The sequence below is a fragment of the Populus nigra genome, chromosome 3 (genome assembly GCF_951802175.1).
Source record: "Populus nigra chromosome 3, ddPopNigr1.1, whole genome shotgun sequence".
Classification (NCBI taxonomy): Eukaryota; Viridiplantae; Streptophyta; class Magnoliopsida; order Malpighiales; family Salicaceae; genus Populus; species Populus nigra.
In genome coordinates, this window is record NC_084854.1 from 25,975,004 (window position 1) to 25,999,128 (window position 24,125).

Consider the following 24,125-nt stretch of genomic DNA (forward strand, 5'->3'; position numbering starts at 1 on the left):
GACCGAACTACGTACACTTATCTAATATATTTTCTTGCCAATGAGTTAATTATAGTTCAATTGATATTAATATTTTCATGTAACAATTTTTTTTTTGTTCTCTCTTGATTCAACTCTATCACGATCACATATATTGTTTTTTTTTGTTCTCTCTTGATTAAATCCTAAAACTGGAAGCAATTGAGACAGACTTACAGGCGTTTCAGACTCTGCAACAGTGTCAGGTTGTCAGGTATCGACCCAGTCAATATATTGTTTGCAAGGTACCTGATTTTTGCGTAAAGGCATTTTACCGTTAGAATTAAGGAGAGCCTATGCCATCATTTATATATATAGAATCACGAATCATAGCTTTAACATACAATATTTCGAGACGCTGTAATTTCCCCAGCGAGGGAGGAATCACACCAGTAAGCAGATTGTTGGATAGATCACTGTTGTGGCAATATTATCAAACCTCAATTTCCATCATCATGACCACTGTAGGTGTTTAGCTCAACAAGCACAGCACACGACACAGTAGTATATGAACAAGTCATGCAATGAGATGGAGTGATGGTACTTACAGTATTTTCAAGTTCTCAAAGTCACCTATTGAAGAGGAAATCTGTCCTTCTAAATATTTGCCTGCCAAATTTCTGACATAGAAATTAAAGTGATTCACAAAAAGAGGATTATTTTTTTATAGGTTTCATGCAAACTTTCCCTTTCTATTGCTTGATTTTTTTAATAACGAACTGGTTTTATAATCAAGTCTAGGCATACATTTCAGTGACGGAACAAGCTTCATTGCTGTTATCATAGGAACATCTAATCTTCGCACCCTCTTTGTCTGAACAAACCATCTTCTCAGTGGCCTGCAAACTCCTGAGAAGGAGTTGAAGAGCATTTCCTGCCAAAGGTTTCAACACACAAAAGTTCTTTTGATTAAATCCCAACAAGATATTCTCATGTTCAAGATAAAAATACTTAATCTACATTAATACATAGATGGAATAAATTGAACAAGAATGGAAATTTTGAGGACCACATAAGTATGAATTGAACGTTTCAAATAATGATTTCAATCTAAAAGTTCAAATGAAATGAGGCTCTACAATATAATTTTATATTATACTTTCGTAAACTTCAAGTGGAAATACTTTGAGTGTGAATTCTTAAAATTGCAATGCTAAATAATTTCTGATATCATATTAAAAAAAAACTATCTCAGCATAAAAATTTAAATCACTTTAGATTTATATATATCTCTCTCTAATTTTATATTATCTTCTTAATCAACTTAATTCTATGAAACTTTTTAATCTTCTATCCCCATGCTTTAACTCTATCCTAAATCAATTAGTAATTAAAGTTTGGTGGGGGTTCAATTCTAGATAACAACTAAACATATATTCAGCATCTTCGAAAGAATAGGAGATCGATTAATTCGTACCTTCAGAACCTGTAAGCTTACAATTATTTGTAGTACTGTTATCGCCATTATCAGCAGCAGCTTTAGTCCCAATATTGAAAGTAGTGCCAGTGCCAAGTTGCCATAGAAGAAGAGAGACGAAGAGAAGAAGTCTACTAATGAGTATTACTGACAATTCAGAACCCATTAGTTTCGACATAGCAGTAGTACTTCTGCTGTGCTTTGCTTGGTGAGGGTGCATGTGCCACTACTCTTGTGTTCTTATATATAAGTGTACATGCAGAAAAAAGATAAAACACCTTGTAATTCACAACTGTGTTGTCAAAAGAGAGATTATCAACAACTGGGAATCAAATGCTTTGTTCTCTTCAACAGCTTTGTTGTTTTCCTCTTCCGGAAGTAATCTTCACAATTCAAAGGAATGATATCATCTCACTACGTCAAGGTGGGGAAACAGGGACTGATGGGCTATTGGATAGCGACTAAAGAGGAAGATTTCTTTTGGAAAGTAACCAAAGTAATTGATTCTGCATACAGTAATGCCTTTTGTGTTCTTTACTATTATTTGTATTTTGTTCCTTGAAATTGTCTCTTGTTGCGAAACACAAAAATAACAAAGACGAAAGGTAAAAGGATAATGACAAGAAAAAGTGCACAAACGAGGTGATAAAAAGAAAAAGAAAAGGAATCAGCTGATACTTAAACAGGAAGATCAGGAGCAATTAAAATCTCAAAATTGTACTTAAATGATTAATTAATTAGTGGGTCAGGAAAACAGGTCTTGTTAAGTCACTTGTTAATGGGTTATTTACTGGTTGTTGATGATATTTAAATTTTCTTTTTTGAGAACTTGGGATACATTAAACACCAAGCCAATGCTGGAGAAGGAAGCAAAGAAAGGCTGCGAAAAAGGGGGCCAGCTGCAGAATTTTCAAAAGACAAGAAAAGAAAAGGAGTAAAGGAAAAAAAATACAGCATCAAACTTATCAGTGGATCATGCGAAACACGTTGGCTTAAGCAGTATACGAGGGCCTTGTGGTATTCAATCACCAAGCACCCCAAAACACAAGGAAATTAAGCAGTTGCAACGATGAAAAGAGGCACAATCCTTGCAAACTTGTATGCTCATAAACTCATTGATAAGGCAGTGATATTTAAATTTATTAGCTTAATTGTTAAGAAAATTATTTTCTATAGGTGTGGATGGTCTTATTAAAACAGATGTATGAAAAACATACATAAAGTAGTGATAATTGATACCATGAAACCTCTCGATGATTATAAAAAAAATTTGATACCATGAAACAATATAAGTCCCATAACTCAAACGAGCGTGTCCTCTCTCTGGGGGCTATAATTTCAAAAAAAAAAAGAAGTAAAGAGTAAAGAAAAAGCCATTACATATTAATTTATTACATTATAAACAGTACTCATCTAATTTGTACCTTCATCATTTGTAAATCACTGATGTTAGTGGTATATTTTAGTTTAATATATCTTGTAATCAATCATTTGGTTACGTGATATTATTATATTAATCTAAATATATATTTATTATTAATAAAAGCTTAATTTATATTTAATGTTCATATAATAATAAATTTAATATTTGATTTATAAATTTAGAGTATATATAAAGTTTATTGGACAAAGATTCTTTATGGAAATTATAATATTGTTATAATAATGAGATTCTTATTACATTAAAACATTGTTTCTAAAATGTTTCTAGTCGATATTTTCTTAAATATTAGATATTTATTAGAGCCGTTGAGACTGATACATATTATGTTTTTTTTTTAATGATAGTAAGCATCTATTGTTATAAGTTGAGGTGTAAGAGATACACATAACTAATATGTAGGTGCTTGTTGTAAGCTTCTAATTTGATCAATTTCAACCCTTATATTCACGTGTTTTTTTCAGTTTGGTTTTTGATTTTGGATTGGAAGAAAATAATATATAAATATATTAGAAGAAAATAATATATATTGTTGTATTGGATTTGTTAATTTCAACCCTTATATATATTGGAAGAAAATAATATATAAATAAATATTATTTTCCTCCAGTATTTTTAAATTTTTAATTTTTTTTTATTTATACAAGTCCCAAAAAATAAGTAATAACAAGAGCCTAACGATTACCAATGGTTGTTATTAGAAATTCTATGGTGGAATTCATGATGGTACAGCCCACAAACAAAAAGATCATTGGGTTTTTGACTTACAAGGTTCTACCCTAAGAATGTTGTATTAGATGTTCATGGTCACAAATGGTTTCTGATTGAGAAGGTTCTGCCTCGAGAACATTGTTATATATAATACTCCGTATGTATTTATATAAATATGAATGCACAAAAAAGATGAGTAGCCTTCTAATTCCCCCACAGTACTCTGTGTGTATCTTGATGAACATACATGCTGCACAAATGGCTATCTAATACTTTGTTGTTCTCTTTTAACTTTTTTTCTATTTTCGTCTACACGTGAAGGTGGGAACTGGGGACTGATAAACTAAAGGAGAACGCCAAAGTAACCAAAGTAATTGCTTCAGCATCGAGCAATGCCTTTTGTATTCTTAATTTACTATATATATATATATATATTTGTATTTTAATCGTCTCTGATTCTGATTTAAAAATATCACAGGAATAAAGAGAGAATACAATGATAAGAAAAGTGCAAAATAACAATGATAAAAAGAAAAAGAAAAAGAAAAGGAATGACTAACAATAATAAATCTATCGATGATTATATATACAAAAAAAGAAATGGAATCAGCAAATACTAAAGTACTGTTTTTTATTTATTCCCATAAGATTGGGAACAATTAAACTTTGAAATTGTATTTATATCAAGGATTGGAGGATGAATGGCTAAAAATCTCCACATGCCCTTCACCATGTTAATCTGGTCCACTAACTCCTTTACAATGAATTTGATACAATTAACCCCTCGGTCTATTTTTCGGTTTGGTAGACCACATTCTGGCTGCTGATCTGAATATCATCATCATGGCATGCGTCATTGATCAGAAAAAGGAAATTAAAAATCTAGAGAATAAAAGAAAACAAGTTAACATAGTAAAACCGATTTGTCAAGTTAATTAACTTAGCTATTTGATTTCAGCTTCAGCATCATTGATAAAAAGTAGTCAGGATTAACGAGACTGAACAAGTAAAATTTATGATCAGCTGATCACAGCCAAGATCGAGCAGCTTAAGAAGCTTAAGCAGTATATCAAGACGTTATGGTAATCTTGTGCCAAGCTCCCCAAACATGAGGAAACTAACCAAGTGCAACGAAATCAAGATCTATGTGCAGTATTTGCAAACTCGTATCCTCATGAAGGGATCAACCTCCCCTCGAATGAGTTGATCTAATGATACCAAAACTAGGAGTTGGGCATTCCGGCTTACACAACACATTCATCGGTCACAAAATCTCAGATATCGATTTAGATCAAAGGGAAGTATTTTCTTGTTTCTTGTTTTTATTTTTCTGAATTTTTTAAACCAATGAAAAACAAACATCCTAATGTATTATTACATCAATTAATAAAAACTCTTGAGATCATGGTTTCAAACATGCATGCTTGACGCTGATGAGCTGCCTTTTGTAGATGAGATATACATCGCTCAGGCTTCAAAGGTACCATTTTCAGGTGGCAACCTCGCAATTCTTGATAGCTGGCCCACAAAAAACAACACCATCACTTTTGAAAATCACTCTTGAATTCAGTGAATCACACCACAATTATTTTAAGAATTCTTCAGATAGAGAACTAATATTACCTTTGCTTAGTGCCCACTGCGCAATTTTCTGCCTCCTATCCAGCCCATTCTCAAAGAGAACGCCAACAACAACATCAGAAACAAAAGACAGCCTATTGTAATCAACGCGATTTCCCAACGATGTAGTTTTCTGGAAACTAAAGAAACATAAAAAGCTGCAGTTGTCAACCATGCAATAAATTATTCTCACTAAAATTCTAAAACCTGGTCTTGATCCCAAGGCTTGAACCAAGGCGGTCAGTTGAGAAAGTTGAATTTTTAAAAACAATGTTGTGTCATGCTCTTTTTTGAAAGAAAAATCTGGGTTAACTTTACTGATCTGCAACCGGGCCTTAGGCCAGGTCTACCCGTGTTTCTAAACTACGATTCTCACAGCATATAAAGAACTGACTAACAGAATTCTGCAAGGTTTTAACATAAAAAGGAAGAGTAGCTTCCTACCACGAGTGACGGAAATAGCTTCTATGAGAGGTCCATTGATACCAGGTGGATTGTACAGAGATCCTTTGCCTGCCCAGAAAAGCTTGATCTCCAACGAACCTTCATTTATTTTAGCTGGGAATTTTAGCTTTCTTACTTCATTTTGTAGTTCAGGGATTTCCTTTATGTTGAGATCTTTCTTCACCAACCGTCCCTACAATCAAGATTTCCTTAAGAATGTGATATGAGTACATTAACTGGCATTCTGAAAAGTGAAATTCATACCTGAATATAAACATCAAACACCCGTTTCCCTGTTATGCTATGATCTTCACCCTTTGAATACAATGTTTCAGAAAAATGAAGGGTCACAATGTACTTGCCTTTATGTAAGCAGAGCCCATAATACATTAGAGAAACCGGAGCAAGACGAAAATCATTATCTATCTTTGTCTCAGGAGTACAATCTTTACATGTTGAGTTCCTTACTAAAGTACTGGCATTGGCTGTTGCCCAGAGGTAGTCCCCAGAAAAGCTATAAGCCCAATCGTCAGATGGACTGAGATTAAAACTTGATGTTGAGGTGTCGTTGTGATAATGATCCTTTCCCACGTTAAGCTCCTCACCACCACAATTTATAAACAAGGAATTATCTGCAAGTAACTTATTTTCAGTACAAACATAATCGTTACCCCTAACAAACTCAACCAGCATAATTAGAACGTAAAAATTCCCTATACATGTTAAATTATTAATGCACTTAAAGAAGATTCTAGAGATCAATTCTAGAAAATACTACAAACTACAAGTTAGTGCTCAGCTAAGTTATGAAAGTTCTAGAGAAATCAAACAAACACTAGGAATGTTCTAGAAAAGAATGATTGCTTGTCCATAATTCAAAGAACTTTCAAGTGTATTGGCTAAATTTCCAGCAAGTTCTATGGCTGGAAAGTTTATCTAGATTTTTCCTTTTAGGTTAGTTAAAAGACTATAAATAGCCATGCAACCATCTTTTGTAAAGCAAGCCATAAAACTACGCTAAGTTTAAGGCCTTTGTCCTAAAACTTTCCTCCTTGTACTGTAGCTTCTATCAACAAAGTTTTTGTTTTGTGTATCCCATATTTTCAACTATTTCTAAACTATAAATTAAATCCTTTTTTTACCAGAATACTACAACTAAAAACCTTAAGTACCTTCATTTCAATTTCTAATCACTAAAACCTCTAAACTACTTCTCAAACTACCATCATCTTCTAACAATATATCTATATGTTTCTCTATCTATTTATCTATATGTGTGAACTTGCGCATGTGCATGTACATATACTTTATACTTTTAAAATATAAAAATTCACTTTAAAATTATCTAAAAACAACTCACCAAATTTGTTTTTATGTCTTCCTATATCTATTCCTTCTATCTAAAACACTATAACCAAATGCAATTTTAACATTCCTTCTTGACAGTCCTTTCATACTCTTTTCAAGGACTAATTTAGATAAGGAATTGAACCACTGGCCTTTAGTGGTAGTGACCCCTTCCCACTTGCAAGGAGGCCACCGTTTCAATCAACCTTTTTTTTTTTTAATTGAGTTTGGGCATAAAACTGTCCTTTGAGGTCATAGTAGCCTATCAACTAGCCAATCCAATCTCTGTCATGGTAATACAAGTCTCTTTCTCCATAAACCACTAATTGCCATGGCTAAACTCTTAGACTATCTGGCTATGGACTGCTGGGTTCTTTAATAAAATAAAAAAATTATGGAATTCCAATTGGATACGCAGAATATGCCATTACTTAATTTAGCTTTCAAAGAATGAACATACGCTTTCGATAGCATTTTTCCGTCTTCATGTTATCAATAAATGACCTAAGAAACACGAAAGTTAATTTGTTAGAATACTTCAGGATCACTCTTCTTGAAAAAATGATGATTCCACACATACCTAGTCGGGAGTCTGGAAAAGCACCAACATCATGGAATCAGATTAAAAAAAAATCAGTGAGAAACTTTCAGAAGTGATTTAGAAGTCAATAAAATTGTCACGTATATAAATGCAAAATCCCTTACATGTTTACAGCTGCCAATCCAGAGCATTTTTCATTTGTACATTTCACATTGAAGTTATTATACGAGAGATCTCTGCCACATAACAAATAATAAAAATGATCAGAGTAATATAAAATTATTTTTAAATTGAAATAATTTTTTAATGTTATATTAAAATTTTAATAACCATACGGTTATTATTTGAAATCTCACATAACAACCTAAACTTTTCCATTTAAAAATAGCAAAATGTTTAGGCGTGAAAAAAAAATAGATGAGTGATTTTCTTCTTACCTACTACATGTTAGAGAAAAATATAAATCATTTCATGAAATCTCACCTACTAACTTAAGCTTTTGGATTAAATTAATTTTTTAATATAATATCAGAGTTTTGATAACCAAACAGTTATGAGTAGTGTTAGCATGTGTAAGTTTTAAGTCTAAAGGGTTTTTTTTTAAGGGGTGTGTTAAAAAATAATATAAATCATATCTTGAAATCTCATTTAATATTTTAAATTATTAGGTTGAGATGAATATTTGACACTACAGCACGCAAGAAGAATGACAAATTACATTGTACAAATAAGACATTGCTAATGCGCTCTAGCAAACTTTAAAAAGGATATTACATCAAAATTGATAAATGGTGAATTGTGGGTTTCACATGTTTTAATAAGGGGTTAAGCATGAATAAATTTATTTTAATATCTGTGCATGAAAGTTTTGTATGAATATAGTTTTCCAATTACTGTTAAGTGTACATTGATTTTCTATGATTCCAAAGATCTTCTACATAAACAAACTATTGAAATTCAAGGAGGCTACGGGTGACTGATCAATCAAATGAAATGAAATTTTTTTGACGTTATTGAATCATATTTCCATAACTTAAGTAGACAATTGCAAATAAGCTTGCAGAATTGGATGCTAATCTACTATCTTACGCTTTAGGATAGGAAGATGGCTTCGGCTTCTTAGTGATCCAGGAAGGAAGCTTAGTAAGTTCGTTGCTTGTTAAAAATCTAAGCAGGAAACACCAACCCATCAGAAACACTTGTTGGCGAGCTGGTTATGTTATATATAAGAAGAAATTAAACACATACAACTTATTCAGTTTCTGAAATGATTCTGGAACTCCACCACCTAAGTTGTTGAAGCTCAAATCACTGCAAGACAAAGCAAAAACGCATCAAATCTTGGTTCGATACTAATCAACATTGATAACTTGAGATGGAATTTTATGTTGAAGTTTTGATGCCCACAGACTAAAACAACTCAACATTATTATGAAGAAGGTACACGTACGTACAGGTATGATAATTCAGGCCACTTGCCAATGTATTCGGGTATTGAACCATTAATTTTGCAATTTCTCAGAACTCTGCAGAAATAATTGAAGAAGTAAGGGAATCTATATTTGTAGTTAACAACTTAAATTTGCTAGATAATTTTATTTTTTAAAATATATTTTTCGGTTCATGGAAGGATCTAATGGTTCTTGAGCGATACAAAAAGAGGCAGCTCTCTCACTTTTTAAATCTCATCCCTCTTTTTCAGGACTTGAACTTCTGGTCTACTGGTGGAAATCTCAAGCTTAACAGCTGAACTATACCTTCGTGGACAAATGTAATAAGAATCGCTAAGGTAAAACTTTTGGCTCCAATGAAGAAAAACGAATACTCACAAGTAAATCAAACTTTCAGGTATTACTTCACGTTTTGGGAAAGATATTCCAGGATTACTTACGTCACTGACCAACCTGGAATAATTGAACAATACTTTAGAATTCATTAATAAGAAAACAGCATGTTTCATTTGTATCTGAACATGTAAATAATACAAAATGCATCACAGCACTGCACATACAATCTCTGTAATTTTGGCAGACTAAAAGTTTCTGCAGGCAGATTCCCTTCAAAATTATTTCCTATAAGAATCCTGACAAGTACACAATGGACCGGTCAGAAAAATTCACCAAATTGTTTTGCTTTATAAATTTAATAGACTATAACATTTAGTTTTGCTATCATTTGCAGAAATATATATTTATATATATACAAGTCTAAGAAGACTTACAGTTTAGTGAGGTTGACCCAATTTCCAATATAACTAGGCATCTGACCAGACAAATAGTTTCCACCTACTGCACTGCTTTGGCCCAAACCGTAAAATAAAATAATTAAAATAGCAATAGAAAAGAATTAAAGAAGGAAAACTCACAAGGTTTCCAGATGGATAAGTTTGTCAAAAGTCTCAGGGATCCTCCCAGTAAATTTGTTTGCTGTCAAGTAGCTGGAAAAAATTAAAGCTGTTAGGTCAAGGCCACAGATAAGACAAAGTATTATAATTAATCTCTTGTCATTTGTTTTTGAAATTGGTTCAGCCCTACATTTTGTTGTCAAATGTCAAACAATTATGGAACTAGTATTAGTAATTAGTATGAATTAAGGTAGAGGAGTCCTATGATCAGATAGAAGTTGAGGCCTTGAGGGGCTACTCTTTCTTCTCTTGGGATATTTTTGAGCTCCGAATTTTCAAAGGAGAGTTTGAATATGTGATCTCCTTGAATGTGCAAGAGGCTCACTGCTACAAGGCCAGAAACCTGTAGGTAATCCTTCCTCATCTAGTATTAATCAAGGGGTCATGAGTTCGACCTCCCCGTGATTATGAACAAAAACATAAAGAAAAAGAAATTTACAGGTGTTGAAGATTGACCAAATTCCCAAGTTCCTCCGGAAGTTCGCCATCAAGATTATTGTCATCCAGATTACTTTTTCTGTTGGGTTATTCCCGAATTCAAACACACAAATTTACGTGGTTCGGCAACTTGCCTACTCCACGGAGCTACTGGTTTGTATTAATCAAGCTTAGAAACAATACAAACAAGAAAATAAGGAGGAGGAGAAAATCTTCTCTACTCAACTCAAGCTCTCTCTCACGTTTTTCTCTCTGTGTTTTCACTCTTCTCTGCGTTCTTCACACACCAACACACCAGCTCTTCACTGAGCATACATATATATTAAGCTAGAAGAGTGAAGGGCATAAATCATGCCATGATTTATGCCCACCGCTTGTGTCCACCATGTGCCAAAGTGGGAGATTAGGTATTCCCACTTGCATATGGTGGGACATTGTTTGTCTTCCACTTGCTAACAATCTCCCACTTGGAGACAAACAATGAAATCATCTTTTATCCTTGAAGACCAACTGAAGTTTTGCACAACTTCAGTTTATCAAGTGTAACTCCTTTGGTTAACATGTCAGCTGGATTCTTGCTTCCGCAGACCTTTTCTAGCAGTAGTTGCTCCTCGTCTAGCAATTGTCGGATGAAGTGATATTTGATCTGAATATGCTTCGTCCTGGAGTGAAATGCTGGATTCTTGGCAAGGAAGATTGCACTCTGACTGTCGCTGTACAAAGTACCCTTTTCATTCATCTTGCCCAATTCTTTCAGGAAACTCTGTAGCCATACTATCTCTTTTGCAGATTCTAAAACTGCAACATATTCAGCTTCGGTTGTTGAAAGAGCGACGATCTTTTGTAAGGTCGAACTCCAGGAAACAGCAGTCCTTCCTAGAGTATATACATATCCTGTAGTGCTCTTTCTGCTATCAACATCTCCTGCTAGATCAGCGTCTACAAAACCTTCAAGTTTCAAATCACCAGCTGTGAAGGTAAGACATGTCTCTGATGAACCTTTTAAGTATCTCATGATCCATTTCACCGCCTCCCAATGTTGCTTTCCAGGATTGCTCATATATCGGCTTACAACTCCCACTGCATGGGCAATGTCTGGTCTAGTACAGACCATAGCATACATCAAAGAGCCGATAGCTGAGGCGTATGGAATCTTATCCATGTATCCACTTTCTAGCTCAGTTTTTGGTGACTGGTCTTTGCTGAGCTTGAAATGATTCCCCAGAGGTGTACTTACTGGTTTAGCATTATCCATACTAAACCTGCTGAGAACCTTCTTGACATACTCTGTTTGTGAAAGCTTTAGTATGCCTTTGTCTTGATCTCTGATGATTCTCATGCCAAGTATTTGTTTAGCAGCTCCCAGATCCTTCATTTCAAACTGTTTTGACAATTGTTGTTTCAGCTTGTCAATCTCCTCAATGTTGGATCCTGCAATCAACATATCATCCACATATAATAGTAGAATGATGTAGGAGTTGTCAAAATGTTTGACATAGCAACAGTGATCAGCCTGGCATCTTGTGTATCCCGAACTACACATGAAGTTGTCAAACTTCTTGTACCACTGTCTTGGAGCTTGCTTCAAACCGTATAGGCTTTTCTTTAGCTTGCAGACTTGGTTCTCCTTTCCTGGTATTTCAAACCCCTCTGGTTGTTGCATGTAAATGTCTTCCTCCAATTCTCCATGAAGAAAAGCTGTTTTTACATCTAATTGTTCAAGATGTAAATTCTCTGCCGCTACTATCCCCAGAACAACTCTGATTGTTGTGAGCTTCACAACTGGAGAAAATATCTCAGAGTAGTCAATCCCTTTCTTTTGTTGAAACCCTTTTACAACAAGTCTTGCCTTGAACCGTTTGCTTCCGTCATGCTCAGTCTTTACTCTGTAGACCCACTTGTTTTGCAAAGCCTTCTTTCCTTCAGGTAGTGTGGTCAGCTCCCAAGTCTTGTTCTTCAGCAACGAACTCATCTCATCCTTCATGGCTAACTCCCACTTGCTTGAGTTTCCATCTTGTAAGGATTCTTCATAACTTAGCGGCTCACCACCATCTGTCAATAAAATATAATTCAGTAGAAGTGTGAACCGTTGTGGGGGCTTTATAGTCCTTGAAGACCTGCGAACATAAACAATTGGTTCACTTGGCTCTGCATCGTCTTGTGTAGTGGTGGGTACAGATGTGCTTGAATCTTCTTGTAAAGACTCTTGAGTTTTGTTATGCTCGGTAACATCAGGAAGCCCTTCTAATCTGATGAATTCAGATTTTTGTGGACTTGTATCTGAATCAGTCATATCTGTTTCTGCACTTGATCTGTCTTTGTACAAAACTTTCTCATTGAAGATCACGTTCCTGCTTCTGATAATCTTTCTGTTTTGATCATCCCAAAACCGAAATCCAAATTCTTCATCTCCATAGCCAATGAAGAAACATTTCTTGGATTTGGCATCTAGCTTGTTGCGTGCATCAGAATCTATATGCACATAGGAAACACACCGAAAGACCTTTAAATGAGAGATTTGTACCTCTTTTCCTCTCCATACTTCCTCAGGCAATCTGAACTCCAAAGGAACTGATGGTCCACGGTTGATCAAGTAAACTGCAGTATGAACTGCGTCAGCCCAGAATGTTTGAGGTAGCCCTGAATGCAGCCTCATGCTTCTAGCTCGTTCATTGATGGTCCGGTTCATTCTTTCAGCAATGCCATTCTGTTGTGGTGTGCCTGGAATGATCTTTTCCATTCTGATACCATTAACAGCGCAATACTCCTTGAAACCTCCATCAATGTATTCTCCTCCATTATCAGATCTTAAGCATTTCAACTTTAAACCTGATTCATTTTCAACCATAGCCTTCCACTTCTTGAATGTTTCGAACACATCAGATTTATTTTTCAGAAAGTAGACCCATACCTTTCTGCTGAAATCATCAATGAAAGTTACGTAATACCGAGAACCTCCAAGAGATGCCACTGGAGAAGGTCCCCATAAATCTGTGTGCACCAGTTCTAGCTTTCTTGGTCTTAAGGCCCTGCCAACCTTTAAGAAACTAAGCTTCTTCTGTTTTCCAAGAACACAGCTTTCACAAATGTCTAGATCAATATTTTTAAGCTCTGGCAGTTTTCCCTTCGACTGAAGTATTTTCATCCCTTTTTGACTCATATGGCCGAGTCTACAGTGCCATAGCTGTGCTTGATTTTCTGCTTCAGTAGAGGCAATAATGTCTGCAAATCTTGTGGTCATATACAGGGTGCCGGTTTTCTTTCCACGAGCCAAAACCATTGCTCCCTTTGATACCTTCCACATACCTCCAGAAAAAAGGATTGAATGACCACTCTCATCAAGTTGTCCGACTGAGATCAGCTTCTTCTTTAGTCCAGGAACATGCCTTACATTTTGCAAGTTCCATGTAGATCCATTCATTGTCTTGATCTGCACTTCTCCTATACCCACAATCTTCATTGGTTGTCCATCGGCTAGATAGACTACACCGTGATCTCCAGCAACATAGTTTTGCATCATCTCATGGTGTGGTGTACAATGGAATGAAGCACCAGAATCAAGAATCCAATCATCAATTGGACTTTGTACAGCAAGAATCAAAGCGTCTTGCACCTCATCTGTGGTAGTGTTTGCAGAGTCAGCTTCAGGTTTTTTCGGTTTTGTGCAATTCCTCATGAAATGACCAGGTTTGCCACAATTCCAACATTCAACCTGCTTTCTGGGTCCGAACTTGCTTTTACTTCTGTATCTTGATTTGGATCTACCTCTGGATAAACCTCTATCTTGTCTCCTCCCTCGAGTGTTAATGTTGAGAGCTGATCCTGAACTTGAACTTTCACCTGAGTCTTTCCTTCGCACTTCTTCAGCTAAAATCAAGTCTCGAATATCATCATATTTCAGTTTGGATTTTCCAGCTGAGTTGCTCACGGCTGTCCTCATACCTTCCCAACTGCTTGGAAGTGAAGCCAGTAAAATGAGTGCACGGATCTCATCATCAAACTCAATCTCTACAGATGACAATTGATTTGTGATAGTATTGAAGTTGTTGAGATGCTGTGTAACAGAAGTGCTTTCTGTCATCTTCAAGTTGAACAACTTCTTCATTAGGTGCACTTTGTTATTTGCTGAGGGCTTCTCATACATCCCAGACAGGGCTTCCATCAGTCTTGCAGTGGATCTTTCTTTTGTAACATTGTGCGCAACTCTTCTTGATAAGGATAGCCGGATAATACCCAAAACTTGTCTATCAAGAAGCAACCAATCTTCTTCTGGCATATTTTCTGGTTTGCTCCCCAACAGAGGAAGATGAAGTTTCTTCCCATATAAATAGTCTTCAATTTGCATTTTCCAATATCCAAAATCTGATCCATCAAATTTTTCAATTCCCGCAGCCTTTATTTCATCTGCCATTTTTACTGTTTCTCCGATTTGAATTTGTCAAATCTGACCTTACAGATGTGTCCGGAACGGCCAAAACTATTGGAAACGACACTGAGATCACCCCAATCGGACTTCGGATGGCTCAGATTTTAACAATCAAAGTTTTGGATCAACGGACGGTGCAGATGAAGCCGCGTGTCAGGCCAGAATAGTGTCTGCGAAGCACTGGATCAAAACTCACATTTGCTGACGTGTCAAGATGACGTGGCATCCACGTAGGCCAACTGGGACCCACGTTGCTGACGTGGCAAAAGCACGCGTAATTTCGGCTGACGTGGCAGTTGATGACGTGGCTGCTGACTGGACAGTTGACGTGGCGGATGACTGTGCAGGATTGCTGGCGTGGCTGCTGACTGGCTGCTGGCGTGGCGGGTCAACCCGGTTCAGTTGCAGACAATCGGGTGAAGACGACGCGTGGAGAGCGTGGCGCGAGTGGTCGCGCGTGGGCAGTGCTGTCGTCGGCGCGTGTTGGCGCGTGCGGGCATGCAGGACGTCGGTTCTTCGCCGGGTTTTCACCAGTGAATTCGTCTCTTCTTCCTCTACGCGATGGTAATATCAAAAACACGTTTTGAGAACTTTGATTTTTGAGTTTGGATCAAACACCCTCTTTTTCAAGAACAAGCTCTGATACCAGTTGTTGGGTTATTCCCGAATTCAAACACACAAATTTACGTGGTTCGGCAACTTGCCTACTCCACGGAGCTACTGGTTTGTATTAATCAAGCTTAGAAACAATACAAACAAGAAAATAAGGAGGAGGAGAAAATCTTCTCTACTCAACTCAAGCTCTCTCTCACGTTTTTCTCTCTGTGTTTTCACTCTTCTCTGCGTTCTTCACACACCAACACACCAGCTCTTCACTGAGCATACATATATATTAAGCTAGAAGAGTGAAGGGCATAAATCATGCCATGATTTATGCCCACCGCTTGTGTCCACCATGTGCCAAAGTGGGAGATTAGGTATTCCCACTTGCATATGGTGGGACATTGTTTGTCTTCCACTTGCTAACATTTTCCTCCAAGTAAACAGACAAAAAAGTGGATTATTCATAGTACACTTGAAAGTGAAACTAAAAAAGTGGTGAGTCTACATTTCTTACAAAAACTGAAGAACAGACAGTTCTCCTAATTCAACGGGAATATGTCCTGATAACGAGTTACTGTAAAGATCCCTGCAAATCGAATGATATAATGTGTAAGAGAAATCAATAGGAAATCTGTAGAATGAAAAAAAGCAGTGAAGATCAGAATTATCCTTACAGAATATTTAGGGAAGATAGTGTGCCCAAAGCTTCAGGTATAGTACCATTGAGGAAGTTTAGGCGGAGAATGCTGTGACAGGAAGATGAACAGATATTAACACACATTGTTTAATCCCATCACTCTGATCTATTCTTTAATTGTTCTATCATAAGATTTACTTTTTGCTTTTCTGTCAGCTAAGAAACAAATATCAAACCAAATTTCCCTTTTTCTTTATTATCTGAACATACAAGCAGGAAAACTTCATACAACTTTTAAGAACCCAATCTTCATCCTACGGGTTGCACAATTGAAGGAGCATGGAATTTTGTTACGAAAAATTCCTAGCAGTTTGGGCGCTCAATCAACTAGGATGTTAAAATCCTAGCCCCCTCTCAACACCATATCCTTCTCTTCCCCCATATGCAGGCAGAAGATAAAGATCATAGTTATCAAACCCGGCCTAACCCAGCAAGTCAACCAAGAACTAAAGAGACCCAAGACCTTGACAGAGTCTGTTTCATTCAAAACTTGGGCTTGCAATTGGCCCGAGAAAAACTGTTCGACCCGTTGGGTCAACTTAAAACTTGGGTGTCCCGAAAAAACCTGGTAGAGACTTAGTTTTTTTTTCAAATGTATTTTCCCCCCTAGGACCTTCTTTTTTCATCTTTTTCATTTGATTACTAATCCATATCAAAGTTCACTATATAAATACTAGAAGAATGTTTTATTTTTTTAATATAAGATTTGAAGCCCATTAATATATATACTCTATGTTCATAAGAAAAAAAGTTGTGTTTTTTAATATAGGATAAAAAAAACCTTTTTGATTTAAATATTTCAACTTAAAAGGATTAGTATTTTTCCAATGTGGGATAAAAAAAACCTTTTGAAATAATATTTTAGCCTATATTCACATTGATTTTTTCTTAATTGTTTTCATATCAAATATTAAAACATCAAACATTTTTTTTTAATTTTCTCAGGTCAACCCGTGTGAACCGATACCGGACCCCATAGCCAGGTCAACTCCTGGGCCAGGTCTGATAACTATAGTAAAGATAGTAAACAAACACAGAACATAGACATTTGATGAGCGAAAAAGACTGCAGATGTGAACCTCTAAATTCACAGCTTTATTTTCTCTAAAAATAATATTGATAAAGTTTGTCTTCTAAAGAAGTTTACAAAACCTTAAATAGATCTAAAACCTTACATCAACTAGAAAACAAATAAAAATCTGAAAATGCAAAGGAAATAACCATAAACCCCAAAATAAACTAGGGAATTCGAAAAAAACAAAGAAAATACCAAGTCGGGGCCCCAAAGCGAGATTTTTTATGTTTAAAAATTTGATGGTTCACATAGCAATATAGGGCTATAATTGGAAAAAAAACCTTTAAAACTCCTATAAAAATGTGAACTCGATCCAACGATCGAATCAAAAGTTATGACCTTTTTAAATCACTATTTTGGTCTAGAGCGATCAGATCTTCTCTTGAACCTCAACCTGTTTCACTGATCCATAAACATATATACTAGGCCATCCATATAATTTGTTTGGGGTAGATCATCATCTAGTTGTGACATATTTACACCTGACTGCTCAGAATCACTAGTTTTCTCAACCCTGATTACATCATCCTTTAAAAATGCATATCTCTCCCAAAATATATACGTGTAAACATGGTTAACAAGAAAAAGGTATTAAGATCCAATGGCTAAATAAGATACAAGAAAATCCAACGATGGAAGAAAGAAGAGGAGAAATAGGTGGCATGAAATTCCAAGTAGAAAAAAGAAAGAGAGGAAAAAATGGGACACATTAGACACATCAAAACTTTGATTATAACAACCCCAACACCATTACAAAGATTTCAATGAGATTAATCTATAGTATTAACAAAGGTCATTGTATGAGGCGATAATGAGCCACACGTGCCATCCAAAGACAACAAGTAGCTCATTAACAATGCACTTTCCAAGGAAAAACTCTACTAAATGGCGCCAAAGTTTATACCCATTTAGGTTTGACCTAAAAGGCTAGACTTTTTAGTCATTGGGGTCAAGCCCAAAAGCCTAGACTCCCTAAGCATTAGGGTTAGGCCTAAACATTTAGTAATCCTAGCTGTTTGGGCCCAACTTGAATAACTAGGTTTTTCTATCTCTCTCTCTCTCTCACTCATTTATCATCACCAATTTCTTTACTAATGGTACAACAAGCACCACCACTAATGATAAGCAAAAATTTCTTCACCAATGACACACTAGTTATTCTTCAATTTTTACTAGGTAAGCTGACATGTAAATTTCCGAGAGACCAACATTGGCCTAGACCATGTTGCATACACAAACGTAACTATACATAGACACACAAAATCACTGTTTGGGCCTGACTTGAATAACTAGGTTTTTCTATCTCTCTCTCTCTCTCTCTCACTCATTTATCATCACCAATTTCTTTACTAATGGTACAACAAGCACCACCACTAATGATAAGCATAAATTTCTTCACCAATGACATACTAGTTATTCTTCATTTTTTACTAGGTATGCTGACATGTAAATTTCCGAGAGACCAACATTGGCCTAGACCATGTTGCATACACAAACGTAACTATACATAGACACACAAAATCACAGTCACACCATCTCTCTTTACACACACACTCCTTTTACATGTCATGATGTGCTTAGTTTTGAATGTCTTTATAGGTTTATGGTATCACAAATCTAGTGATTTTTGGTATCTATTGTCATCATGTTCTGTATATTTTTGTTTGTATTCACTTTTAATAGATGTTGTTATGCTTTTGCTTACACACACACACACACACACACACACACACTCCTTCTACATTCACTAACTTAAGCATCAAAGGGTTGCCTATACCAATAAAAGGACTTGTTTGGATGGAATGAATACCAATTACCAATCTAGGATGCATGATGTAGCTGAGCTTAACAAGTGATTCTAAGAAATCAAGTGTGGATTTGCCATAACTAGATGATGATCTACCCCAGACAGTTTACATGGATAGCCTAGCAGATATGTTTATGTACTGGGACTAGTCTAGAGATCCAAGAGGAGGTTTGGTCACTCTAAACTAGAATGATGGCTTAAAAATGCCATAATTTTTTATATGATCGTTGGATTAGACTTAAATTTTTAATGAGTTTCTGGAGGTTATTTTCCTTGTAGTATCCCTACGGCGCTATGCAGACCATCAGATCTTGAGATATAAAAAACCTCGCTCGAGGGCCCTAACTTGGACAATTTTGTTATTTTCCTTGGTTTTCTTGGATTTCCTATTTTATTTTGTATTTTATGGTTATTTTCTTTGTATTTTTATTTTGTTTTCTAGTTGAGATAGAATATATAGCCTGTTTAAAATTTTGTAAACCTCTTATAGAAACAAACTTTATTAGTCATTATTATTTTTAAAGAGAATAAAGTTGTAAATTTAGAGTTCACATTTAGAACCATTTTCACTCATCAAATTTATATGTTTTGTATTTGTTTGTTGTATTTACATTCTATCTACATCAACACAACCATGTAAAATCCAGACTTGATCAATTCAAGATGAAATATTGACAATAACAAAAACTCGTTTTTTTCAAATTGTCTTTCATTATTAAGAAAAGGGTAATGAAGACTGTCTGTCCCAAAGTATTTGTGCATGGGACAAGGAGCAAGGACCTGATTGTAATGCTCGGAGACGCAGTTTCAACCCTCGTACCCTTGTCAGCAGAAAGAGGGTAATGAATTACAGAAGATAAAAGGGTGAGAAAGAATATTCCAATCTAGAATGCAAGGAATATAGTTGTAGAAAGAGAGACGTTTATAGCTCTATACCACTTGTTTTGAGTTTTGAATTTTTTGACATTAGAAAGCATGAACAAGTAGGCAAAGATTATAGTTTGACTTTTAATTTTAAACATTTTAATTTTATGATAAATTTAATTATCATAAACTATTTTTTGTTAAATAATAGATTTCTCTGATCCGTTTTTTAGCCATGACCGCACATGGCGGTCATGTGATAGTTTTAAAACGCATCCCACTTACCTAAACCTGAAAGGTAAAACAGGATTATTGATTGATTGACATAAATTCATAACAGTAAAAAAAGGCTTCTGAAAAAAAAAATACCATAAACAAAAGAAAGTAAAGATACCACAAAAAAGGAAAAAAAGTAGTAGAAGATGTTCTGCTCTGGCCCAGAATTCTTAATCATCATGTTTTTAAGGAGAAAGACTTACATGATGTTCAAGTATTGACAATCACTTATGCTGTCTGGTATAGGTCCAGTCAATTTATTCCTTGAAAGATCCCTGATTTTTAACACATTTTCTGAATGAAGATACGTAAATTCATGTAACCAAGACCAGAGGTACTATTAAACAAGTGGTAGCATACAATTATAATTATAATTGACTTACAAATAGCGAAGCGATTGTAAACCTGACAGATTCAGAGGGATGGTACCATCAAGATTGTTGTCTGCAAGATTGCTGTTCAGGTGAAATTACCACACCAGAAGAAAACGACTCTCAGTTAATTCCAACGGATACAATCATATGTCTATTGGCACAGCTTTTCTACATTAAATGAAAAATCCACCCATTATAATCACTAGATAAACTAGTTTATTTGTACCAACAGTGTCATCTCCTCCTACTTCATAACTGCTAGCGATTTCTTATTATCCATCTTGACTGGCAAGACCAGTTAGCAAAGGCTCGTATTGATGGAGCAAAATTTTACATTTTTTTTCAAGAAAGAATATTTGGTTTTTGGCAAGAGAATTCATGTTATCTAGAGACAAAAGAAAGAGAGTTAATCTTCCAAATCAAAGAATAGGATACAGCTCCTTTGAAACAAACTAGTGAATTACGTATGAACTAGCAAAAAACAACTAGCAGTAGAGAAGGACAAGGGAGAGGCTCAATTTAGACAATTCTTCTTTCGAACATATCATTGGCAATCCAGAAATTTGAGGAGGAACATAGAAACTTAGAGCTGAAACCGCAATCAAATAGCATCCAAGCAAGAAAATCATAAGTCTAAAACAAACATGATAAAAGAGACAAACTCGGCGAAAAAGATTAATGCGGTTTAAAAACGGAGAAAATTAATTAAACCCAAATTCAACTCGAAGCAAAACTATATAAGACTTACAGAATTCTCAGACTCTGCAACGTTGTCAGGCTAGGAGGTATAGACCCGGTTAAGAAATTGCTTGAAAGGTCCCTGATTTTTACACAAAGTCATTGTACCATTAGAAATAAGCAAAGCTATGCCATCATTTATACATATAGAACCGCTAATCATAGCCTTAACATGCAATTTTATGACACTCCGTGAATTCCCTAGCGAGGAAGCAATTCCACCAGAAAGCTTATTACAGGTGTTTAGCTTAACACGCACAGCATATAATACAGTAGTCCAATATGGGAATACTGAAAAGTGAGATGGAGTGATGGCACTTACAGTACTCTCAAGTTCTTAAAGAGACTTATTGAAGAGTGAATAAACCCATCCAACATTTTGCTTGCCAGGTTTCTGTAAGAGAAATTGAAGTGATTCAGATAGAAAGGATTAATTTTAAGCAGGTTTCATACAATCTTCATCGTTTCCGTTTCCATAGCTCTGTACATACATTGCAGTGACCCAACAAGCTGATCGGTTTTTGGTGTTGTCACAAGAACATCGAATCTCGGCATCCATGTTGGTAGAACAAATCGGATACGATAGGGGGAACTGCGTTGTGTTCCTGGACTGCAAACTCTTGAAAAGGAGTCGAAGAGTACGTGCTGCCAAGGTTTGAACACAAAAAAACTCTTTTTATCAAATCCGACTAAGATCTTCTCATGTTCAAGATAAAAAGACTCAATTGAACTAACTATAAACATACATTTATGGGTTAGAATGACCAAGATCTGTAATTTACACAAGAAATGTTAACTAATAAAGTTAAAAGTGATGGATTGAATCATTAGACCTCAGCAATACTGCGTATGCATAACCTTTTTTTTATATATACTATATAAAAAGAAATCAAAGTAATAATATTTATTAGCATTCCCATTTCCTAGCTGGTCTCGGTTAATAGGGTTTCTTGGCGCGTGTGTGTGTAAACACTATATTCTATTTATTATGATAGGTTTCGTTTCTTAATCAATTTATTCGTGAGAAATTCTTTGATCTTCTATCTCCATGCTTTAACCACATCCTGCATCATTAAGGTTTTGTTGGGGCTAAATTGTTGAAAACAGTTAAATACATATTCAATCAAATATCTTTGAAAGAAAAAGAGATCGATTAATTTGTACCTTCAGCATCTGTAAGGGCACCAATTGTAGTGTTATCACCATTAGCTTTAATGTTTGTAGTGCCATTATTGACTTTAGCCCCGTTGCCAAGTTGCCAGAGAAGAAGAAAGTTGAAGAAGAGAAGTCTAATAACTAGTACTACTGACAATTCAGAATCCATTTGTTTTGATTCAACTCCACCTCACTAATGTGCTTTGCCCCGATTTCATATCCTTAGTGTGCCTCTATATAAACACAAATAAAAAAACATATCTGAACAGGAAAGAAAGCCACCTCACTCCATGTGTAAAATGCCCCCTTTTCCCCATCATTGGAAGCCACCAGTTGGACTCGTGGATACTGTTTCAGCTAAAAGTCGCATTGAGCAAGCCATCCGTCCATGTAGCAAAAAGAAAAGAAAAGAAATTAAGAAAACAGAAGCTAGCTTGTGACAGAAAACAATGGTAAACTAATCAAAAGTGAGATGCTAAACCAATATATAGCAATATAATGCTTTGTTCTCTTCAAATACTTTGTTATTTTTGTCTTCCAGAAGTAATCATCAAATGAAAGAAATGATTCCACAACGTCAAGGCGGGGAACTCAGGACTAATAAGCTACTGGATAGCAAGAAAAGAGGAAGACTTCTTTTGGAAAGTAACTAAAGTAATTGCTTCTACGTAGAGTAATGCCTTTACTTTCTTTACTATATGTATTTTGTTCCTTTAAATTGCCCCTGACTCCGACAGAAATAAATCACAAAGAAGAAAGAGAAAAGGGAAATGAGAAAACAAAGAAAGAAAGAATAAAAAAGATTGAAAGAAAATAAATGGAATCAGCTAATTATATTAAATACTATCTTCTATTTATTCCAACAAGATTGAGAACAATTAAAGTCTTAAATTGAACTTGATTTATTAATCAATTAAAGTCTAATATAACATCAGCTCTGCTTCTGATAGCTGCATGCGAAAACTTTTCTGTGAGTGTTTGAATCATGGCGTCTACCACTGCTCGTACTGTACCTGAAATACTTATATTATAGGATAAGCCATCTGAGTTCATAATCATAAATCAAAAAAGCAGAAAATAATTACGATGACCACCTGAAGACAGATTTCTTCAGATTGCATATATAGCTCACTGTATTTAGATTTTAATAATTGATTGGTTTATTAATGAAGCAGATATTTAGATAATGGCCGAGAGAAACATAGTGAAATTTAAAGAAAACTAGAAAAAAAATTGGAAAAAAATTCAATTATAACATTAGAATATATATATATATATATATATATATATATATATATATATATATATATATATATATATATATATATATATATATATATAAAAGCTTCTCTTTCCTGCCTGTATTTACCCAAAAATATAAATGCCTTAAAGCACTGCTTATTATTGATGACACCAAAGATGAATGATTATTTGTTGGGCTTATATTTAAGATCCTAATCAATTTTAAAACGTTTTAGAGATGAAAGAAGGAGGAAAATATAAAATAATCTCAAGTAAAGGTGATATCAATTGAATAACCATCAACTTATTATTTTAATCTAAAAATTTAATTTATAAGATGAGATATTAAAATATATTTTTGTTATATTATCAAAATACAATAAATGATAGTGAATTAAGTCAACATTTCTGAAATTAATCATCGCAATGGATTGATGAAAAAAACTTAACCTGCACGGACAAAGACAGGTTTGTCAATTGGATCGAT

General features: G+C 35.0%; 1 protein-coding gene and 1 long non-coding RNA gene across 5 annotated transcripts; both read right to left on the bottom strand.

Annotated features, from left to right (window-relative positions):
- Positions 1-200: 200 nt before the first annotated feature.
- Positions 201-972, bottom strand: LOC133688702 (uncharacterized). The gene is made up of 3 exons (XR_009841189.1): positions 567-972; positions 363-434; positions 201-267 (listed from the first exon to the last, which is right to left on the bottom strand). It is a non-coding gene; the product is annotated as an uncharacterized LOC133688702 (long non-coding RNA).
- A 3,877-nt stretch (positions 973-4,849) lies between these two features.
- On the bottom strand, positions 4,850-22,824 carry LOC133689009 (probable LRR receptor-like serine/threonine-protein kinase At1g53430). 4 transcript variants are annotated; one of them, XM_062108705.1, is made up of 23 exons: positions 22,406-22,823; positions 21,733-21,886; positions 21,564-21,635; positions 21,252-21,323; positions 20,513-20,584; positions 20,333-20,404; positions 16,085-16,156; positions 15,925-15,996; positions 10,383-10,454; positions 9,905-9,976; positions 9,761-9,835; positions 9,551-9,622; positions 9,369-9,443; positions 8,994-9,065; positions 8,788-8,850; positions 8,629-8,706; positions 7,704-7,775; positions 7,579-7,590; positions 7,459-7,502; positions 5,916-6,283; positions 5,652-5,844; positions 5,211-5,347; positions 4,850-5,105 (listed from the first exon to the last, which is right to left on the bottom strand). In XM_062108705.1, the coding sequence occupies exons 1-22, from the start codon at positions 22,563-22,565 to the stop codon at positions 5,217-5,219; spliced, it is 2,145 nt and encodes a 714-aa protein (XP_061964689.1). In that variant the 5' UTR covers positions 22,566-22,823; the 3' UTR covers positions 4,850-5,105; positions 5,211-5,216. The 4 variants fall into 4 exon arrangements, with proteins under 4 accessions (XP_061964689.1, XP_061964690.1, XP_061964692.1 ...); XM_062108706.1 differs by having other exon boundaries at positions 9,761-9,832; positions 22,406-22,822; XM_062108708.1 differs by having other exon boundaries at positions 22,679-22,820.
- Positions 22,825-24,125: the final 1,301 nt, after the last annotated feature.